Source organism: Hippocampus bargibanti, linkage group LG07 (genome assembly GCF_051943395.1).
Source record: "Hippocampus bargibanti isolate YZ-2025 linkage group LG07, ASM5194339v1, whole genome shotgun sequence".
In the NCBI taxonomy this organism is placed as follows: Eukaryota; Metazoa; Chordata; class Actinopteri; order Syngnathiformes; family Syngnathidae; genus Hippocampus; species Hippocampus bargibanti.
Window position 1 is genome coordinate 15,308,355 of NC_142740.1, and position 17,933 is coordinate 15,326,287.

The following is a 17,933-nucleotide window of genomic DNA, read 5'->3' on the forward strand; positions in this document are numbered from 1 at the left end:
TATATAGAGGGTGAGTGTAAGGATTTCAAAGTGGTTGACAATGATTGATTTTAATAATAAGGATCATACATTTACTTTATAAGCGCCTTTCAAAACTCTCAATCTCAGTTCTTTCAAAACCTCTTGCTGGCCTGTTCAGTCTTCAGTGCACATTTTATTTCGAAGTTTTTTATTTATTTGTTTGGCACAGCACAACCAATTTCCCCGCCTCAAGAATTGAACATTGAGAATCAATTGGACAAGAATAAAACAGACTGACCAGATATTCGATCTTGGTGTAGTAATTAATGGCCCGTTAGGAGCAGGACCTCTCTTTTCCCCCTCAGAGACTTTTGGGATTGGTGCTAATAAACATAATATTGCTTTGTCTGATTGGACACTAAGTAACACGAGTGCAGATGATTGGTTGATATTGAGGGTTGTAAAGGGCAGGAAGGTTGGGACGTTTGGTCACCCATTTCTGCTTCCTGTCTGCAGGGACTTTATCTGATTTAATTCTTAAGCCTTTTAGTTGGAACATCAATTACATTTTCCCATCATTTTAAAACACTTAAAAAAAAATCTACCCAACTATTAGATTCACGGCTGAACCAGAGGTACTTCCTGAATTGGTGGTCAGCCAATCACAGAACACACATAAGGATAAAAAAGCAACCACATTGACGTTCAATGAAGGTAAAATATTTTTCTGGAATGTGAGAGGATGTCAGAGTAACTGGAGATAAACACCGCCGCCACTGGGCGAACATGTAAATATCACACAGAAAGATCGAAGCAGAGAATACAGAACACTGTGAGGCAAACATGCTAAATGCTTGGACATTAGTACCCATTTTTTCATGATGTATTTGTATAAATCTGACTTGGGTGATGAAAAAAAATCATGTTTGCATAAGAAGCACTTTTACGGTAACCTTTGGGATACGGTCTGCGGCCATTCGTTCATCCATCCATTATGTGGATTTGCTCATCTTCACATAGGACCATTTGTTCTGTTGAAGCCAATTTTTCTAGTCAAGACAGTTGAGCAACTTCTCGGGACTTACTCCCAATTTCAGTGACGGGCCGTGCATGTCGCTACGAGGCCTTCAGTAGTGCGACGTCTGAATCAATCAGCTGCGAGCGTGGTGTGATATAACTACACGTCCACTAGAGGGTGCAGTTGGCCTGGAAATAACTTGTGACTTGAAGAAATGTAAGAAATACTGGTATTAAACTGTTTGAATTTTTACAATGAACGTGTGGATTAATGATAACCTCATAACATTTCAATATTATTTGCTATTTTTTCTAGCTTCGGAGATGTCCAACCGTAATAATGTCCATCTATTGTTGAAAATTCCATCTTGAAAATGGCTTTAACAGTATTCTGTAACCAAATCAATTTCTTCTCCTCCTTCAGCCATTGCATGTTGACAAAACAGATATTAAATAAACACCACCACCACGGCGTTTGCAGCTCGCGACGAATACTGTGTGCTAGCTCTGGTCAGTATGCTCTTCACTAGCGGCTAGTGATACTATAATTGGCTAGTGACTAGCCATTCACATGATGAGCCAATCATAGTTTATGAAAACTGACATTTCCAGCACCTTCCAGCAGGCCTTGGGTTGCCAACTCGAATTCTGATTGGTTAAATCAACAGTTTCATCGACATTGATTTTTATGCTCCAGGACCTGCAGAACTGATTGTGAAGGCATACAGGTAGATTTCTGACCCTAGAAGCAAGTGATGGCTGAAATGTGATTGGTTAAATGCTTAAATACGAAAACACACGTCTGGAAGCACCACAACAGGGGAAAAGTAATGAAAGGCAGCTGTAAGACAATTTGGAATTATTTAATAAGAATTCATGGACAAAATATAAGTCACATTATTTTGTGATTCAGATATTTTTAGGCCAGCAGAGAAGGCCTTGCAGGCCCTGATGGGCACCACTGTCCAATTTTGACACCAAGTCCAAATCGAGGACCAGTACAGAGTACCAATTCATTCTTTTGAATCCCATCAACGTGTTGACGTCTTTAACCTAACAACGTCATCTCTATAACTCAAGGCAGACTTGCGGTCCCTCAGTCTGAGCACGACGGGGCGCCACGTAAAAGTACAAAGCAATGCATGAGTGCGTCTCCATTACAAAATAAAGTGAGTCCCAAGAAATACTAGAGTACCTCTGGAATACACCACATGTTATAAAAGTGTGCCAGTACAATTGAAGTAATCCCACCCTCGCTTACATCACTTTACGCATGCTGTTACATTAGCTTCGATCACAGTTATGAAATTCACTTAAACCCTACATCTAAAGGCTTTCTCACTCCCCCGGCGTGTGTAGGAATTGTTTATTTTCAGCTTTATGTCTTATCTTCTCCAATTGCCATTTTATTAAGTGCATGATACAATATCTGCAGAGCCTCTCGGATACGTTCTCGCTCGTACTTCAACGTTTGTCTGTTTGCATGAAGGGAACATGAAACTCTGATTGCACTTAATAAATAAGCCTAAGAAGACACTGACAAGTGCGTCCCAGTGCGGCGGATGATCATCTTTTATTTTGGCGGCTATATTAATCTCTGCTTTTTATGTGCGCGTAACAAAAAAGGTACACCGGAGCGTGAACCTGTCCCACTTTGTTTGGTTGTCAAAGTGACACACAAAGGAAAGGGGGGAGGGGGGTGGTACGCAAAGCCTCGATGAATCACAGCGTTAATGTCACAACGCTTTTAGTCATCTACGCTCTTGTCTCGATTAGATGACATAAAGCACATATGAGCATGTTTTTCAATGTTGAACATCCTTCTTTTCCTGTGTGCCTAGCGTATTCTGGGATCTGTACTGCGCCGCCCCGGACCGGAGGGAGACATGCGAACATTCCAGCGAGGCCAAGGCCTTCCACGATTATGTGAGTTAACCAAAACGCATCCTATCAATGCTGTCACTCACCAGATTTGAAGGGGGGTGGGGAGAGTGGGGGTCTCACATGCCGATGTGAGGTGTTGCAATCTGCTTTTCTGTGGTTATGCTGCTGGTTTCTGTTCTGGGGAGAAATCTGCCTGAGAATGCTGTGTGTTTATTTTATGGGGAAGCATGGAGACGTCCAGCTTTGAATAATTCAGAGTGTTCGTGCCAGTGTATCATTTTTCACATGATTAGATATCACTGACTGTGGTTGGCCAAATGTGCATATGGACCAACATTTGAATGGAAATTTTAACGCCAGAATTTCTATTGGAATCACAGTTTTTGTTGAATGAATTCTCGTTTCCGGGGTCTCACCGTTGCTCTTTGCAACAAATATCATTAAGAAAGGTTCCAATTCCAAGTGCAGTTCAGAATTATTCTTAGTAAGACAACCTTCAGTTGTCTCACAGTGGAAAAATTCCCAATTTGGAGCTACAATGTTATGAAAGAGTGCAATTAGATAACAAAAAATATATACATATGAATAGAACAATATATATATATATATATAAATACACAGTCTACACGATGTATTATTTTTTACTAGTGATTTATTTCTTTGATTTGCTTGGTAACAGTCACTGCGAGCAAGATCTGGTTGTGCATGACGTTTAAGTGGTATGGACATTTCATAAATTTGTTCGGAAGACGGTGTGAGCAATTTCACTCGAATTGAACCTCTGAAGTCAGTTTAAATTCACGAGTAGACCCACAAAAACACCTCAAGAACCCATGTCAGAAAACACACAGTCGGACTGTGATCATGATTCGAAGTGGCTAATTCTATTCTGAAATCCGAATTTTTGTCAAAGTTTGTGGTCCGAGCATGAGAGCAAAAATTTAGAGCAAAAATGTTTGCACACAAAATCAAAATGGCTTTTGACAGTGACATTGTTTGTCTAAAGTGACACAAAATCCACTGCCAATGCAGTTCTGGATCTGTTTCAGTTAACCACAGTCGCTCAGATGCGTAACGCTCTGCACTTCCTCAAACGATGACCCCTGAACTCTCGGCTCTGAGAGGAAACCTCGTTCCCTGATGAAAGGTCACACTGCGGCCCGTCTTATTTATTGGTCCACTAAAGGTCAAGGCACATAAAAGTTGATCACACAAGAACATTAACGCTCAGACACACACAATGCATTTGCACATAAAGTATGTTTAAAAGGCTTTGCTTGCACTGGCTGTGGGGGTTTGCGCTGGGGTTGATAAAGTCATGGTCTCCGGACCCCTTGACCTTATCATCTTTTGGGTTGAGTTGGTCAGTCCAGTTGCACCTACACACACACGATCCACAATTCCAAAGGAATTATCTGATCAAATCGAGTATGTGTGACTTTCTTTGTGGTTCCAGTTTATTGTTTTGCCCCAAAGACCTTTTCACTCCGTTTAAAAGCAATCTGCACTTAATTCTGATCTGAACTATATCCTATATAATTGACTACACAATTGACCTGAGATAAAACATACTGTACATACATGTATGTACTTACATGTCTGCATTATTCCAGCATGGGTCTTTGACTGTAGAAAGTGGATTGTTTTTTTTTGGTTTTTTTTGAGAGAGAGAAAAACTATAGCGCAGTGGTCTAGAGGGAAAAAAAGCACAATATGGACGGAAATTGTATTACGGCAGAGTTTGGTATGAACAAAATGGATGGATGAATGGATACAAGGCATCCAAAACCTTCTAGAAAGTCAACTTCGCATTTTCTTCTATTTTCTGTCCTTTTCGATGTAAATGTAACGGTCAGTTGTCCAATACTTTTTTATAATTGGATGCCTCCATTTGTTGTTTCAACATGATTATGAATACAACCAAATCACTCAGACGCCACAATTGGTTACATGACTAGCATGAGCTCACTCGTCATCAGTCCATGTAAATGAGGCGACTGAGTGGGTTGGCTGCTCCCTTTACCTGAAACGGATTACGGCTGCTATTTTTATACTTCACGTTCTATTCAAGTGCTTTGAGCCCAGAGGCAGTCCAACCCTTGCATGACACTTGACAACCCAACATATTACATGTATTGTGTGTGTGTGTGTGTGTGTGTGTGTGTGTGTGTGTGTGTGTGTGCGTGTGTGTGTGTGTGTATGCATGTGCGTGTGCGGGCGCGCGCGTGTGTGTGTGTGTGTGTGTGAGTGTGTGTGTGTGTGGGCACTAGCTGACACATTTTGGTGTGTGTGCACGTGTTGGACCACCATAAGATTAATTACATGGTTAATTAAACCTAGTAGTTAATTAAGTCTGACAACTGTGTCTAATGAATCTAAATGCCATATAATTTGCTCCACCTTTCTCCAGTGGTAGGCCAGCTGGATACCTGCACGTCAACGCTTAAATGAAGGCTGAGGTTGGCCGAACTTGAATGTCCGCGGGCCTTACTGAGGTGTGTTTGAAAGCCGGCAGTGCATTAGGGGTGAAATGTGGACGTACGCCGTGCGGCTATTGGAATAAATGGGAGTCCTAGAGGAGTTCAAGGATGCGGGCAATGATGCTTGAGCTTTGACCTGACTGAAGTTGAGGAAGTCAATAGACGAGCGAGCTGGCTGACTGAGTGGGATGGAAGAGTAGGAACTAGTTGCTGGCCTTTGGTTTATTCACACTGACCCATCTCCGAGGTTAGATATGAGGCTGCACCTGAAGGCTATATGTTCAACTACGTATTTTCTGGCAAATGCTGGAATCCATAACCCAAGCGTCAGCCCATAGTGGAATCTATGGATTCTGTACCATGATGTGAGTGACAGAATTACGTCACAATTCAAATCCAGTCAGGTTAATTAATTTTGGATATTGTTTGATCCTGACTCTGAACTGATGCGTTGGATATCTTTTGCTCTACCTAATCACACAGCAAGGTACCGAGCTTGCAAGCTAATTGAATGTCTAGCCAGGTAGTTATCTAGCATAATAAATTATCTATCTATCTATCTATCTATCTATCTATCTATCTATCTATCTATCTATCTATCTATCTATCTATCTATCTATCTATCTGTCTGTCTGTCTGTCTGTCTGTCTGTCTGTCTGTCTGTCTGTCTGTCTGTCTGTCTGTCTGTCTGTCTGTCTGTCTGTCTGTCTGTCTGTCCGTCTGTCTGTCCAACGCATGACAATTGAAGTCACTGTAGGTTTCTTCTTCTTCTAATTGAAGGCGATTCGTTTTAATGTGGATATGAGCTAACAGAATGCTCATTGAAATCTGAGGATGCTGCTCAACTAGCTGTTTTGCGATAATGTGCTCTCTTGTGGTCTGTGCGGAGAGTGTCTTTTTGCTTTTCCGGACAATTAGCTCGGGAAGCTAATGTAGTGGTCTGCTGCATTCCATTGGAAGCTAGACAGGTAATCTTGTCCTGGGCTTTGGTGAAGAAATATGTGGCTCACTCTCCAAAGTTATACTTCGTAGCCTTTTTTTCATAATTTAGTACTGCACAAAATTTCTTGGTTCTTCTTCTTCTGTGACTACTATTACTAAAAAGCCAAAAAGTGAATAATTTGAGAGTGTCTCAAATTAGGGTGTGTGATTTGCACTAAATTTACTGTAACGGCACTTTATAAGATTCAACATGTCAGAAACCGCACAGACCAGGCCTCATGCTCAGACGACCGCGGCCATTGCCGTTTGTGCGCCGCAGACGGAGAACTGTCATGGTCGAAGCCATTTGAGTCCCTGGGGTGACAAGGAGTCTGTCTGTCTCTGATTAACTCGGGCTCACCAGTCCCCGTGGACTGAGTGGCCCGATCAAGCCTCACTTGCAGCCTCGTGCGGATAAAAGACCCCTTGACCACCGCCCAGCCCCCCTCCCGGTTGGCAAAAAGACAAACAACGCAACTCCCAGGAGGAGTCGCGCATGTGACGCACGCGGAAGATTCATCAAGATTGGACTTGGACAGAACAATGTAGAGAGTGTTTACCACTACTGCCTCGCAGTTCTGAGGTCTGTGTTTGATTCTCATCTTTGGCATTTCAAAGTGGGACAGGCTCGAGCTCACCCGTGATCGTCATGAGTGTAAACGTTATAGGAAACGAAGCAGTCGTCCTTTATGGGCCTGTTTTTAGTGCCCAGCGCTGATGAAAAAATTCATCAGCGATGTGCAGCATTTTGTCATTGTGTTCTGAAATGTATTTTGTTGCTTGGCGACAGTGTTTTGGCTCTATTTTGTAATTTTTGGAAAGCACATCTTGCTCGACAGTGCCCTACCAGTCCCCTTTGACGTTTCTGACTCTCCAGTTTGGAAAGATAATGGAATACGAAGTGCTAATCCTCAGATTTGGGGACGGGTTGACAGTTAATCCAGGGGAATGTGTTGGGATTGGAGTCCTGGCCGCGCTCCCGGAACCCCTGGAAAGTCATTGTGTTGTCATGCTGTAACAATGTAGCCACGATGGTATGCAAATGACAACGCACACATAAAGTATGCGCCATATTGTTTTCACCAAGAGCTTCAATGAGGCATACTGTCCATTTTTCCCATCAGATTTTTTAAACAGTTGCAAAGTGTTTGGCAACACTTCAATATGAAGTTCTTTATTATTTAAAAGACAACCGACGTCTCCGGACAAGTTGATTCCATAATTTGTAAAATGGCTTCAAATGACTTCTACTGAACGTATATTACAAAGATTCCACCGCATATAGCTATATTTTACGTTGTAAGACTCGCACTGAATATTCCGGAAGTCTTGTTTTTGAGTTGGTGACGAGTCCGTACGTGACGTCACTGAAGGAACGCCCCTGACCGAAAAAAGGACACATTGTAGCAGTCCTTCCATCACGTCAATGCATTTTGCTGTACTTGTTTGGTCTGAAAACGTCATGTAGCATCAGAAAGAGCCAGAAGAGTGCGACCAAGCTCCATGTAAGGAATTTATCAGCCTGTGGAAACGGGCTGATTAGTTCCTCACACGGAGCTTGGTCGCCATTTTCTGCCTCTGTTTTGGTGATACATTTCCCACCAATGTTGCCTCAAAATGGCACGGAATAAATTCTTTAATCGATTGCAAACATGTATGCTTTCCTCTTCAGAACTATTTGAATCTTATTCATAACTGGATGTGTAACAAGAAAGCATATTCTCCGAATCTGAAGCCATTGTTTTGATTCTCCAGCAATGCAAGACATCTTGGCGTGACGTCACGAACTGGGGGCGGGACTTTCTGAAAATGCCCAATTCGCAGCTCAGTTTTTTGGCAGATTTTGGACAGTTTAAGTCATTTTTATTGTTGTTTTGCATTTGAATAAAAATATCATACTGCGTGTTTTGGGTATTTTAGATGCTATAGAACGTTTTTCTGATGTGAGTTAGGAAACAAAAAAGTGACGTCGGTTGTCCTTTAAATTGGATTTAAATAACCACATAAATTTGCCTTGGCAAAGTCCACTCAAAAATTACACAGAACAACAAAGATGGCAAAAGACTTGTTATTTGGGAATCTCATTAATGGCCTTTCCAATCATTTCCAAGGGGAAAGATGATTGGAGTTTTGGATTTAAGAGCCTACTCATGGCATAAAATTCTACCTGTTTCTCAAGGCGCCATCTTACCTTTCTTCGAGTGCCCTCTCTTGTAGTATTAAGTACCATTGTCTTTCCATCAATCACTTTCTTCTTAGTTTTTAATCACCTTCACTTTCCAAGAAGAGAACACACTCATCTTTTGTCCTCTTCTGGAATCCTTCAAAATCACTTTGATTATGGCAACGTGGACGCGGATGATTAAAAGACCTCAAAGGACACAAAAATTTACATACACATACAAGCAAACGGAAGACTAGAGCTCAACATGACGCTCACTTATAATAATGGGACAAATAGTCTTTCCGAGAGCGCTGCAATTGTTGTCTTGTCGCAGCAGACGTTTCGCTCGGGCTCAGCCAGAGGTCGCGACCCTGAACATCTGCGTTCCATGCCCATCCGCGGTCAAGGGCCTGCGGAAGCGACGCCGACTTTTACGCCTCAAATGCGTCACTGACACGGCGGACCAGAGAACTGTCATGACAAGGGGTAAGGTGCAAGGGCATAATCTGATATTAGTGTCCAGAAATAGACTCTTAAAACCTTGCTCGCATTTTTGGAACGTAATCCTGAAGTCATAATCTATTAAACCATTAGAAAGAAATATTGGATGCCCCCCACCCCCGGTCCACGTGTGAAGTGTGATTTGCTTTTAAGCCTTCACAGAATGTATCCCACATTCTGTGGGATACAAGTGTGTTGTTAGCCTGCGGCTAATGCTAATGAGAGATCCCAGATGTCCACTATTTAGCGGAATTCTGCTATTTTTTTCTGCCAAAGTGATATTTTCAATTTTTTATATCATATAAAAGTTCTTTTATTTCTGTATACAACTGCTAAAACATTTGTTTTGAAGGGTGATGGATTGATCAAAATGCGTAGTGCTTGAGTTGGCATGCTTTTGTGTGTTTTGGTCGATGTCAGTTGCATCCGCTGTCAATCGGGATCGCTCTGGAGTAAAATACCACGAGACTGTGCGCGATGAAGCGAGAAAACAAATATGGCAGCGCCCTTACAGCGCTTTTCGCCAGTAAACTTGTGCTAAACATCGTTGCATTTTTTGTACTAATATGTTTAATGTGTTAATAGTATCAACAGTGAAGTTAAATTTATAGAGATTTCGTTTTGATGTGTACGTGTATGTTAGACCTCTTCAAAATTGACTTTTTTCTTCAAACATATGGAAACTGATATTATTCCCATTCTCCAAGGTCTAAATTAGCTAAATATACATTATTCTGATCTTGGACCTTGGCTATGCCTGCCTCAAGAGCCATATAATTTTATTGTTGACGTTTTTCAAAAACGCTGCAAAATTTGGGATATTATGTCCTTATTTTCATTGTAGCTTTCCAGAGGTTGTGATATATAGTTGAAAGTGGTACCAAATGAAGGCTAATAAAATTTGGCTTGGTGAATGGCACCTGGCTTGGCCCAGTGGATACCTCGAGGAGGTTCCTCACCAAGCAGGATCAGGCACAGCTCTGCCACCTCTCTGTAATCTGCCCTCTGACTTGCTTTCTCAAGGAAATTGCTTAAGACTGCAATTGTGCTTGTCTTCTTCTGTTTCAAGTCTGGTTCAACTAGGCCCAGAACTCTTGGGCAGTCCTTAACCAACTTGTCCCACTTGTCTTTCACATTGCTGAACATTGGGTTGTCAGGACTCTTGACCTCGCTAAACACAGCCTCCCATACACTTCCAATTATTACCTCTGATATGTGATGGCGACAAGCGAAGTAGAATACCTTTTTGCCTAGTTTTTCTTCAATAAGCTTTGCCGCACCTTTATTGATGCCACTGTTGCTTGCTGTGGTATCAAAATTAATTGATTGAAGTGATGAAAGGAATGAAAGTAGAAAAACAAAATACATGAGCTGATGGAAAGGCAGCCACTCTCACGGCGCCGTTTTGAAGTCAAAAGAACAAAAAAATAAAATAAAATAATGAAAATTAACACAGGTGTTCATGTGTTCACTACCATATGCAAGAAAAAATTTATTAGCTTTCATTTGGTACCACTTTCAATGCTGTAGCATCAACCTCTGGAAAGCTACAAAATAAGGACATAATAGTCCAAATTTTGCAGCGTTTTTGAAAAAGGTCAACAATAAAATTACATGCCTCTTGAGGCAGGAATAGCCAAGGTCCAAGATCACAATAACCTGTATATTTAGCTAATTTAGACCTTGGAGAATGGGAATAATATCAAATTTAATTTAAAACAGATTCTTATCTTACAGACAGTGTATTGTCGGTGTTCAAATACCTGACATGTTTCGGCGTCTACTTCCGCCTTCGTCATCTGTCTGTCTGTATGATAAGAATCTGTTTTAAATTAGATATCAAGTAGACAGGAAGAACTTAATACAACTATTACGGGAATAATCAGTTTCCATATGTGTGAAGAAAAAGGTCAATTTTGAAGAGGTCTAGTGTACGTGTTCCGCATGATTGCTCGCTCGGGAGAGCACACGACTTTTCACATTGTAAAGATGTCGTGGAAGAGAGATATCCTACACAAGAGTGATAGTGGAACGGTGACGTCTCTGGATGGAGGGATAAAGAATTGGTGGAATTGGGCATGGTTAGAAAAACAAGTGCACAATGCCTGCTTTCAGATGCCGGCTGGGGAAAGCCCTTTGGAGTCTTTGTGATGGAAAAGTGATCAACTATGGTGGCAAAGGTTGGCTGTCACTCAAACAGCGTTGTGGGGAAAGCAAACATGCAGAGAAAAAAAAGATTAAGAAAGCAGAATTACAAACTACCTGGTGAGTCATTCGAATTCACAAGTTATTATTCTAATTAAGGAAATTAAGAGAGGGCATGTTCATTACTGTTGACCTCTAGGATACCATGATTTTAATTATGATGTATAATACTAAACTAACTAACTTAAATAAGACCTGATGGTGGATGACCAAAGTTGGTGAAAAATCTCTATAAACATAATAAATGGTATTTGTATAATTATGGAGCAAATATTTAATATGCAATCTTGCATTCATAAATTTATGGCACCCCTGACCCCTGTCTGATCTGTTTCATTTTCTTCTAAAATGTATTATTATCATTATTATTATTATTATTATTATTATTATTTTAATTTCCATTGGCTGGGATCCCTGGCTAATACAAAGTACTTTCTTCGTTTTTTTAAATTAACGTTGTCACCAATGGTGAGAAGGAAGTTATTATTTTAACAAGAATGGAGAGACCACATCAATATTAGCTCATTGACTCATTAACATTTACAGTCTTGACACTGAAATTTGACATCCATGTTTGACAAGTGCAATTTTTTCAATGGAGAGGTTTGTAAAATTCAGACTTGCAAACTGCTGAAATGAATCAATGATACAATACTTGGGGATGACAGCATTCCTGCTCCAAATAAGCTTGTTTTCTCCTCTTTTTGGTCAGAATCCAACTTTGTTATTATTATTATTATTATTATTATTATTATTATTATTATTATTATTATTATTATTATTATTATTATTTGATCCAATATTTCCAAATATTTGTATTTTTTTAATGCATTACTAAACTCTCTACCCAAACAAACATACACCTAAATGTGGTAGATTCATTTATACATATGTTTTATTTCTATATCATCTTTCACCCTAAGCACACCTTTGTTGACAATTCATTGAAAAATTAAGTCTGGGTTATTTTTACAGAACAAAATGAAATCTTAGCATTGTACCATCCAATTTAACCAGCAGCCCAAATGTCAAAATGCCAAGTCATCGTGCCATAGGAGTGGTCTTGATGACCACTAATATTACATTAAAACGGGCTCAACTTCGCATCGCCGATGCCAAGCTTGTCGTTCTTGTTTCCATCCCACGTCGGCTACGTAGAGCAATATGCTAGCGCTTGTAAATGAAGATGAAAAACGCTCATGATGATGGGACGGCTGGAGGTGCGTTGCCGGGGGACGTTTTGGGAGGGTTAAACATTTGTCAGGCTTTACCACGGTAACAGGTGGCACATGGGGGAGGAGCCACACTCTGTAAACAAGCTTGATGGCCTGGCCTTTGTGTGTTTGTGCCTGCACGTGTTCCAGGTTGCTGCTCCAGGTGCGGCGTGCTCAGACCTCCTCTTGCTTTGTCCCTCTTTTTTGGCAGAATTTACTCATCCATTCCTTTTCCTGCATCCATTGCTCACCTCCAGCAACGAACCCCCACACACCCCTCCGCCACGCCACTCTGCCTTTTCTTTGGTCTCTTTTCTGTGCTCCCTCCTCTCTGTACCATCATCCACCAACCCCCCCCCCCCCCCCCCCCCCGCCCGCCTGCCTCCCCTCTCACAAGAGATTGATTGGGTAATCTGGCTAGGTGCCAGCAGTGCCCGCTTTCTTGCTCGGGGGAAGGAGAGAAGCGGGGGCGACATGACGACATGCTGGAATAATAATAACATCCATAATGTAAGCAGAGTCGTTTTTTTTTCCTTCGGATGGCAGGCTGAGGGAGGGGAAGAGAGAAGGAATAGAGGAATGGAGTTGGCAGAACGATATTTTCTTCTTCTTCTTGGCTGTTGTTGCTTTAAGTGCTGCCTACACACCGTTTTCCATCACCTTGCAAGTTTCCCTCCCCCTCCCATACACCCTCGCTATGTCCCATGCAGGCCTTTTTCTCTTTATGGTTTATCACTGTCCCTTTTAAGGCCAGGTGGCACCTACGTGTGCGTTTGCGTGTACACCTTTATGTATCCGATGCGTGCACCAAAGTTCTGCCCTCGAGCTACGTGCGTATATTTGCAGCCGGAGGTCCGCGAGTGACAGAAGCAGAAGATCAAATATTGTTTATGATTCCCTCCAGCCGAAGGTTGATTGTGGTCCGGCTTAAAGTGGCCATAAAGCATTTGATCCCCGACTCGGGGTAGCGGGTGTGCTTCTCTGGAAGCTTGTTTGACAGACGTGGACAGAAGTAGGCTTCAAAGGCAATGGGTGGCAAAGGCGGCGGGGGCATAAAAGATAAGACCACGGAAGCGTTATTGCGGACCACACTTCAGGATTATTTCAAAATGATTAGCCCCTTGTGAAAGTATGAATCACATTCAGTCCAGGTTCAAACAAGTCTCAGCTAAAATGGTATAAAATACTTTGATATTAATGTACTTACAGTTATTTGGTATATTTGATTTGACAGTACACTTTAATGCTGTATTTGTGTCAGCGCAATTCAGATTTTGGATTCTTGCGATCATCATAAATTTTACTTCAAAGAAAAAGGTCGTGACATATTTTATTGGTTAAAGCACCCTGAATTCAGAGTGTAAGACAAATGTTATTCTAACATTCCCTGAGAGCTCTTTAAGAGGCTTAATGGCACCTTAGTTGAAGTTAACAGTAAAACTAAACATGTAGCAAAAAGAATTAGGCACATTGTATATTTAAACACAACATATACTTTGTTTTAGAAACAGTGACATTGCTAATGCTAAAGTCAATTCATAAAAAGTCAAATTTCATAGTCAAGCAAATAGAAAGTTTGCATCTAATTCTGGTTGTGACATTCCTTCAAATAACAAACAAATAATAATAATCACGTGCCACGCTACCCAAATTCAACAAAATCAAAAGGAATATTTTACATTAAAAATGTCAATACAATCAGTGCGTACCATTAATTAATGACTCTTTGTCACCATATTGTGTTTCTTGTTCATCACTGGTAACTTGTGGTGTTATCACAGTACCACAAGTACACTTGTGGAGTCCGTCCCTCATAAAACAAAACAAGTTTGGGAAAAGTAGGGATGAGGATACAACGACAGGAAGAAGCAAGTGTGTTCCGTTCGCTGTGCCGCCTGCCAGCATTAGCGAAGCCATTCCACAATAGCACAGCTTTGACTTCACCTCCTCCTCACAAGCCAGTCCATTTTAATTCCTCTAACCCAGTTACCCACGAATGCCCTTGTAGTTGCAACATCATCTTCCATGAAATTTGAATAAGGGCTTTAAATGCATACCACCTGCTGGGAAGTGGTGTAATAGCCCAGTGGCCCATTTGTTTACCTCGCTTCTCTTTTGCGTTGCGTTGTTAGTAGGAAAATATTATTATTTTTGTTCCTCTTTTATGTCTTTGCGGCTATGTGTCTCGTATTCTGGAAAGCGTCTGCAAATATGCAGCACATGAAGTATGAGACGCAACTCTCACTGTGATGCAATGCAGGTCTAGAAAGTACGCCATGGTGTACTAATTGCTAATATTGCTAATATTGCACTTGTGCTTTGCCGTTAAGTGACCCATATTTATGGGCATACAGTACATGTGTCGAATTGTGGCTTCACAATAAGCGACAGATTTTTAATGATTCTCCAAATAAAATAAAATAAACGAAAAGAAAAACAAAACATTCACAGCCAATCAAACCACGCACAATGCAAAACACCATAGAGATGCTAATGAGACTAGCATAAATGTTGCAGTAGTTATAATGCTTGAAACAACAGGTAAAGAGACAAATGACTCAACAACTAAGGTTACTGTACTTAATGAAAGCAATAACTGTCACAAATTGGAAAAAAATATCTTGACTGATTTTTGAATGATCAATAACTGACCACATTTTGTTTATAAAACTAACTGTCCAAGATGGCGCCCGAGTAGGCAGCCTCAGCAAGTGCTCTCATGAGCCTTGCTTTTTTTGGTTGTTTTTGTCTTGTTTTGTGTTTTCTTTTGTCACTTTGTGTTGTTGTGCATCGTGTGGAACGGATACAGATTGTTTTTCAGCATTTTTGACCACGACATTCATCAAGGAGGAGACTGTGCTGCGTGGTTGCGCCTTTTCGGCAGCATGAATACGCCAGTACTGTTTTTGAATGAGAGGAATGTCGGAGCCATTCGACTGCCATCGCTGGACACCAAAGGGGCCACTGTGCTTTTTTTGCACCTGTAATGGGCAGCATCTTCACAGCCCCGCTTTGTTCAGTGGAAAGGTCAGTGCTGTTGGACAGTCTGCGGCTGGATGGATGCATGGCTTGAGGAAGCCGCGATAAGAAGAAAGGAGCGTCAGCGCAGAGCGCCGATGCGTATGTGGAACTGTTGCGGCTTGGAATTGAAGCAGATTTATGTGGAACAGGAAATGTGAGACAATCTCTTTTCGTAAATGGATGCTACAGCTGCGTGTTTGCTTTCAACATTTAGCTTGTAGTCGACGTGCACATTCCACCATGATGTCCCTGATCCACTGGTGGAAAGACGCTTTGATCCTCTCCTCTTTCATCTAGAACTGCTTCATGTCATCACAAAGAGGGTACAGCAAGTCCTGAGAATGAATGTCTCTCTGTGTCTTTGTTTTGTCATATTGTCTCTATGCTGTCATATTATTTGTTATTTAGTTTGTTTTTTGTTCTTTTGACTTCAAGACGGCGCCGCGAGAGTGGCTGCCTTTCCAGCAGCTCATGTATTGTTTTTCGACTTTCATTCCTTTCATCACTTTGCTGCTGTGCAATGTAAATTTCTTCACTGTGAGACTAATAAAGGCATATCCTATCCTATCCTATCCTATCCTATCCTATCCTATCCTATCCTATCCTATCCTATCCTATCCTAACTATAAAACCCTCCTATTTAAAATTGCATTTTCTGTGTAGCTCTCTCTCTTATTTCTAATTATAATTGTATTTTATTTATTGCATTGTATTTGTGATTATATTTTATTTATTATAGTACCTATGCTTGTCTGTGACTGTAAAGTGTCATAGAGAGCTTTGAAAGGCGCTTAAAATGTAAAGCATTATTATTATTATTATTATTATTATTATTATTATTATTATTATTATACCATATGCCTGAGTACATAACTAAAATGAAAAATCCCAAATTATAACCCTCACACACATATATATATATATATTCTTTATCCTCTGCCTTTTGTCAGTTTTATGTATTGTATGTTCATATAATACTGCCACCTGGTGGCTGAGGCTTCCACAATTTCAAAGGGCACTGATGCATGAAATCATGACACACTGAATCTTTTCATTTTTAAACCCTATTTGACATTATTCTGTTTTTTTTTTAATCGAGTACAAGTATTTTTTTAAGCTACAATCTTTGTCACAGAATAAATGAAACCTGATGTGGAGCTACCACCTCACTTTTCTGTCCATCAAACCACCAAGTATTTTCACATTCTTAACTGTCATATAAGCTTCAGCCTCCGTTAAATCATGTTAAATGAAAGTAAACGAAAGTGAAGGTAAGCTTGAGGTGGGACCTTCCATGGCGGCATGTGTCTGTGCCATGTCATCCGTGGTTTTTCTCCAGCCAAGCCAGCATTTCCCGTTTTGGCTCAGCGGCACACGATGAGGCAGAATATGCTGAGCTGCACTGGTTTGAACTCTGCTTAGGTCATTTTTGGGAGGAGAGGCCACAAGAACCTGGCATGAGATTATTATCCCTGAGTTAACGACACTTTCGGCCTCCTGTTCTTCTAAGTAAATTTCAAGGACAAGGGTAGAAAGGTGGATGGGAAGAGGAGGAGGGTGGATATATGCTCTTGTATGGCCGCTCCGGCCGGCTTCTTACTTTCTTTTGTGAGGACCAGCTCGGAGTAGCACTCCATTTCTGCTGTTCCTCATTAGCTCTGAAACACTGACGACCGCACCGAGAATTGTCAGGCTGGTCCTCAGGAGACTTTGAAACTCAGTGAATCGCTCCTTTGAAGCTGCCGCAGTGAGCGTAGCTGGTGAACATTTAGGATAATTTCAGTATTTAGAGTGCTGAGGAAGTTAATCCCTTTAGGTAAACTCAAGAAAAGTCGAACAGGATATAATAGCTTTGTGTTTCGACATGGCGAAGCTGCATGTGGTACATCAGCCATGGTTATTTTAGCGCTACTGTGTACTTAGGAGTGAACCGACCCATTTCTCAGTCTATTTTTTAAATTTTTTTAATTTCTGTCTTGCATTGCAAGCAAAACAACCATAGCAGTGAGCCTCGGAGGAGCCGCAGTTTGACAGATAGTAAACAAATGCTTGCCTTAAGTTGTTTATCAGAATCAGAATCAGAATACCTTTATTCGTCCCGCAATGGGGAAATTTGCAGTCCACAGCAGCAATTGAAGAGGGATGGGGTTGGGGTGGGAGTGAAAGGATAGAAAACAAGATATTCTAAGCATAACAAAATAAAAATGTCAACTGTATACTGTGCAAATGTAGATGTGCAAAAACCGTTCTATAAACAAGACTGTACATAGTGCAGAATCAAGAAATGCATTTAGATATATTGCAACAACCCATATTTACAAGTGTGCAGTTTTTTTTCTTTTTTTTTTAACATGTGATCATTGAGAATTGTGAAGCCTGACAGCAGTCGGTAGAAACGAGCGGCGGTACCTCTCCTTCTTGCAGCGTGGGTGTAATAGTCTCTGGCTAAAGGAGCTACCCAGAGCTGTCAGGATGGGCAGGAGGGGGTGGGAGGGGCTGTCCGTC

The 17,933-nt window shown here is 41.1% G+C and overlaps 1 protein-coding gene across 2 annotated transcripts in view; it reads left to right on the forward strand.

The window, feature by feature from the left end:
• Positions 1 to 17,933, forward strand: part of ssbp4 (single stranded DNA binding protein 4) — a 117,938-nt gene that overhangs the window by 23,705 nt on the left and 76,300 nt on the right. For both annotated transcript variants that reach the window (XM_089001002.1, XM_089001001.1), the window contains exon 4: positions 2,820 to 2,904. In XM_089001002.1, the coding sequence (XP_088857128.1) occupies positions 2,820 to 2,904 (85 nt within the window). The remainder of the gene's footprint in view (positions 1 to 2,819; positions 2,905 to 17,933) is intronic.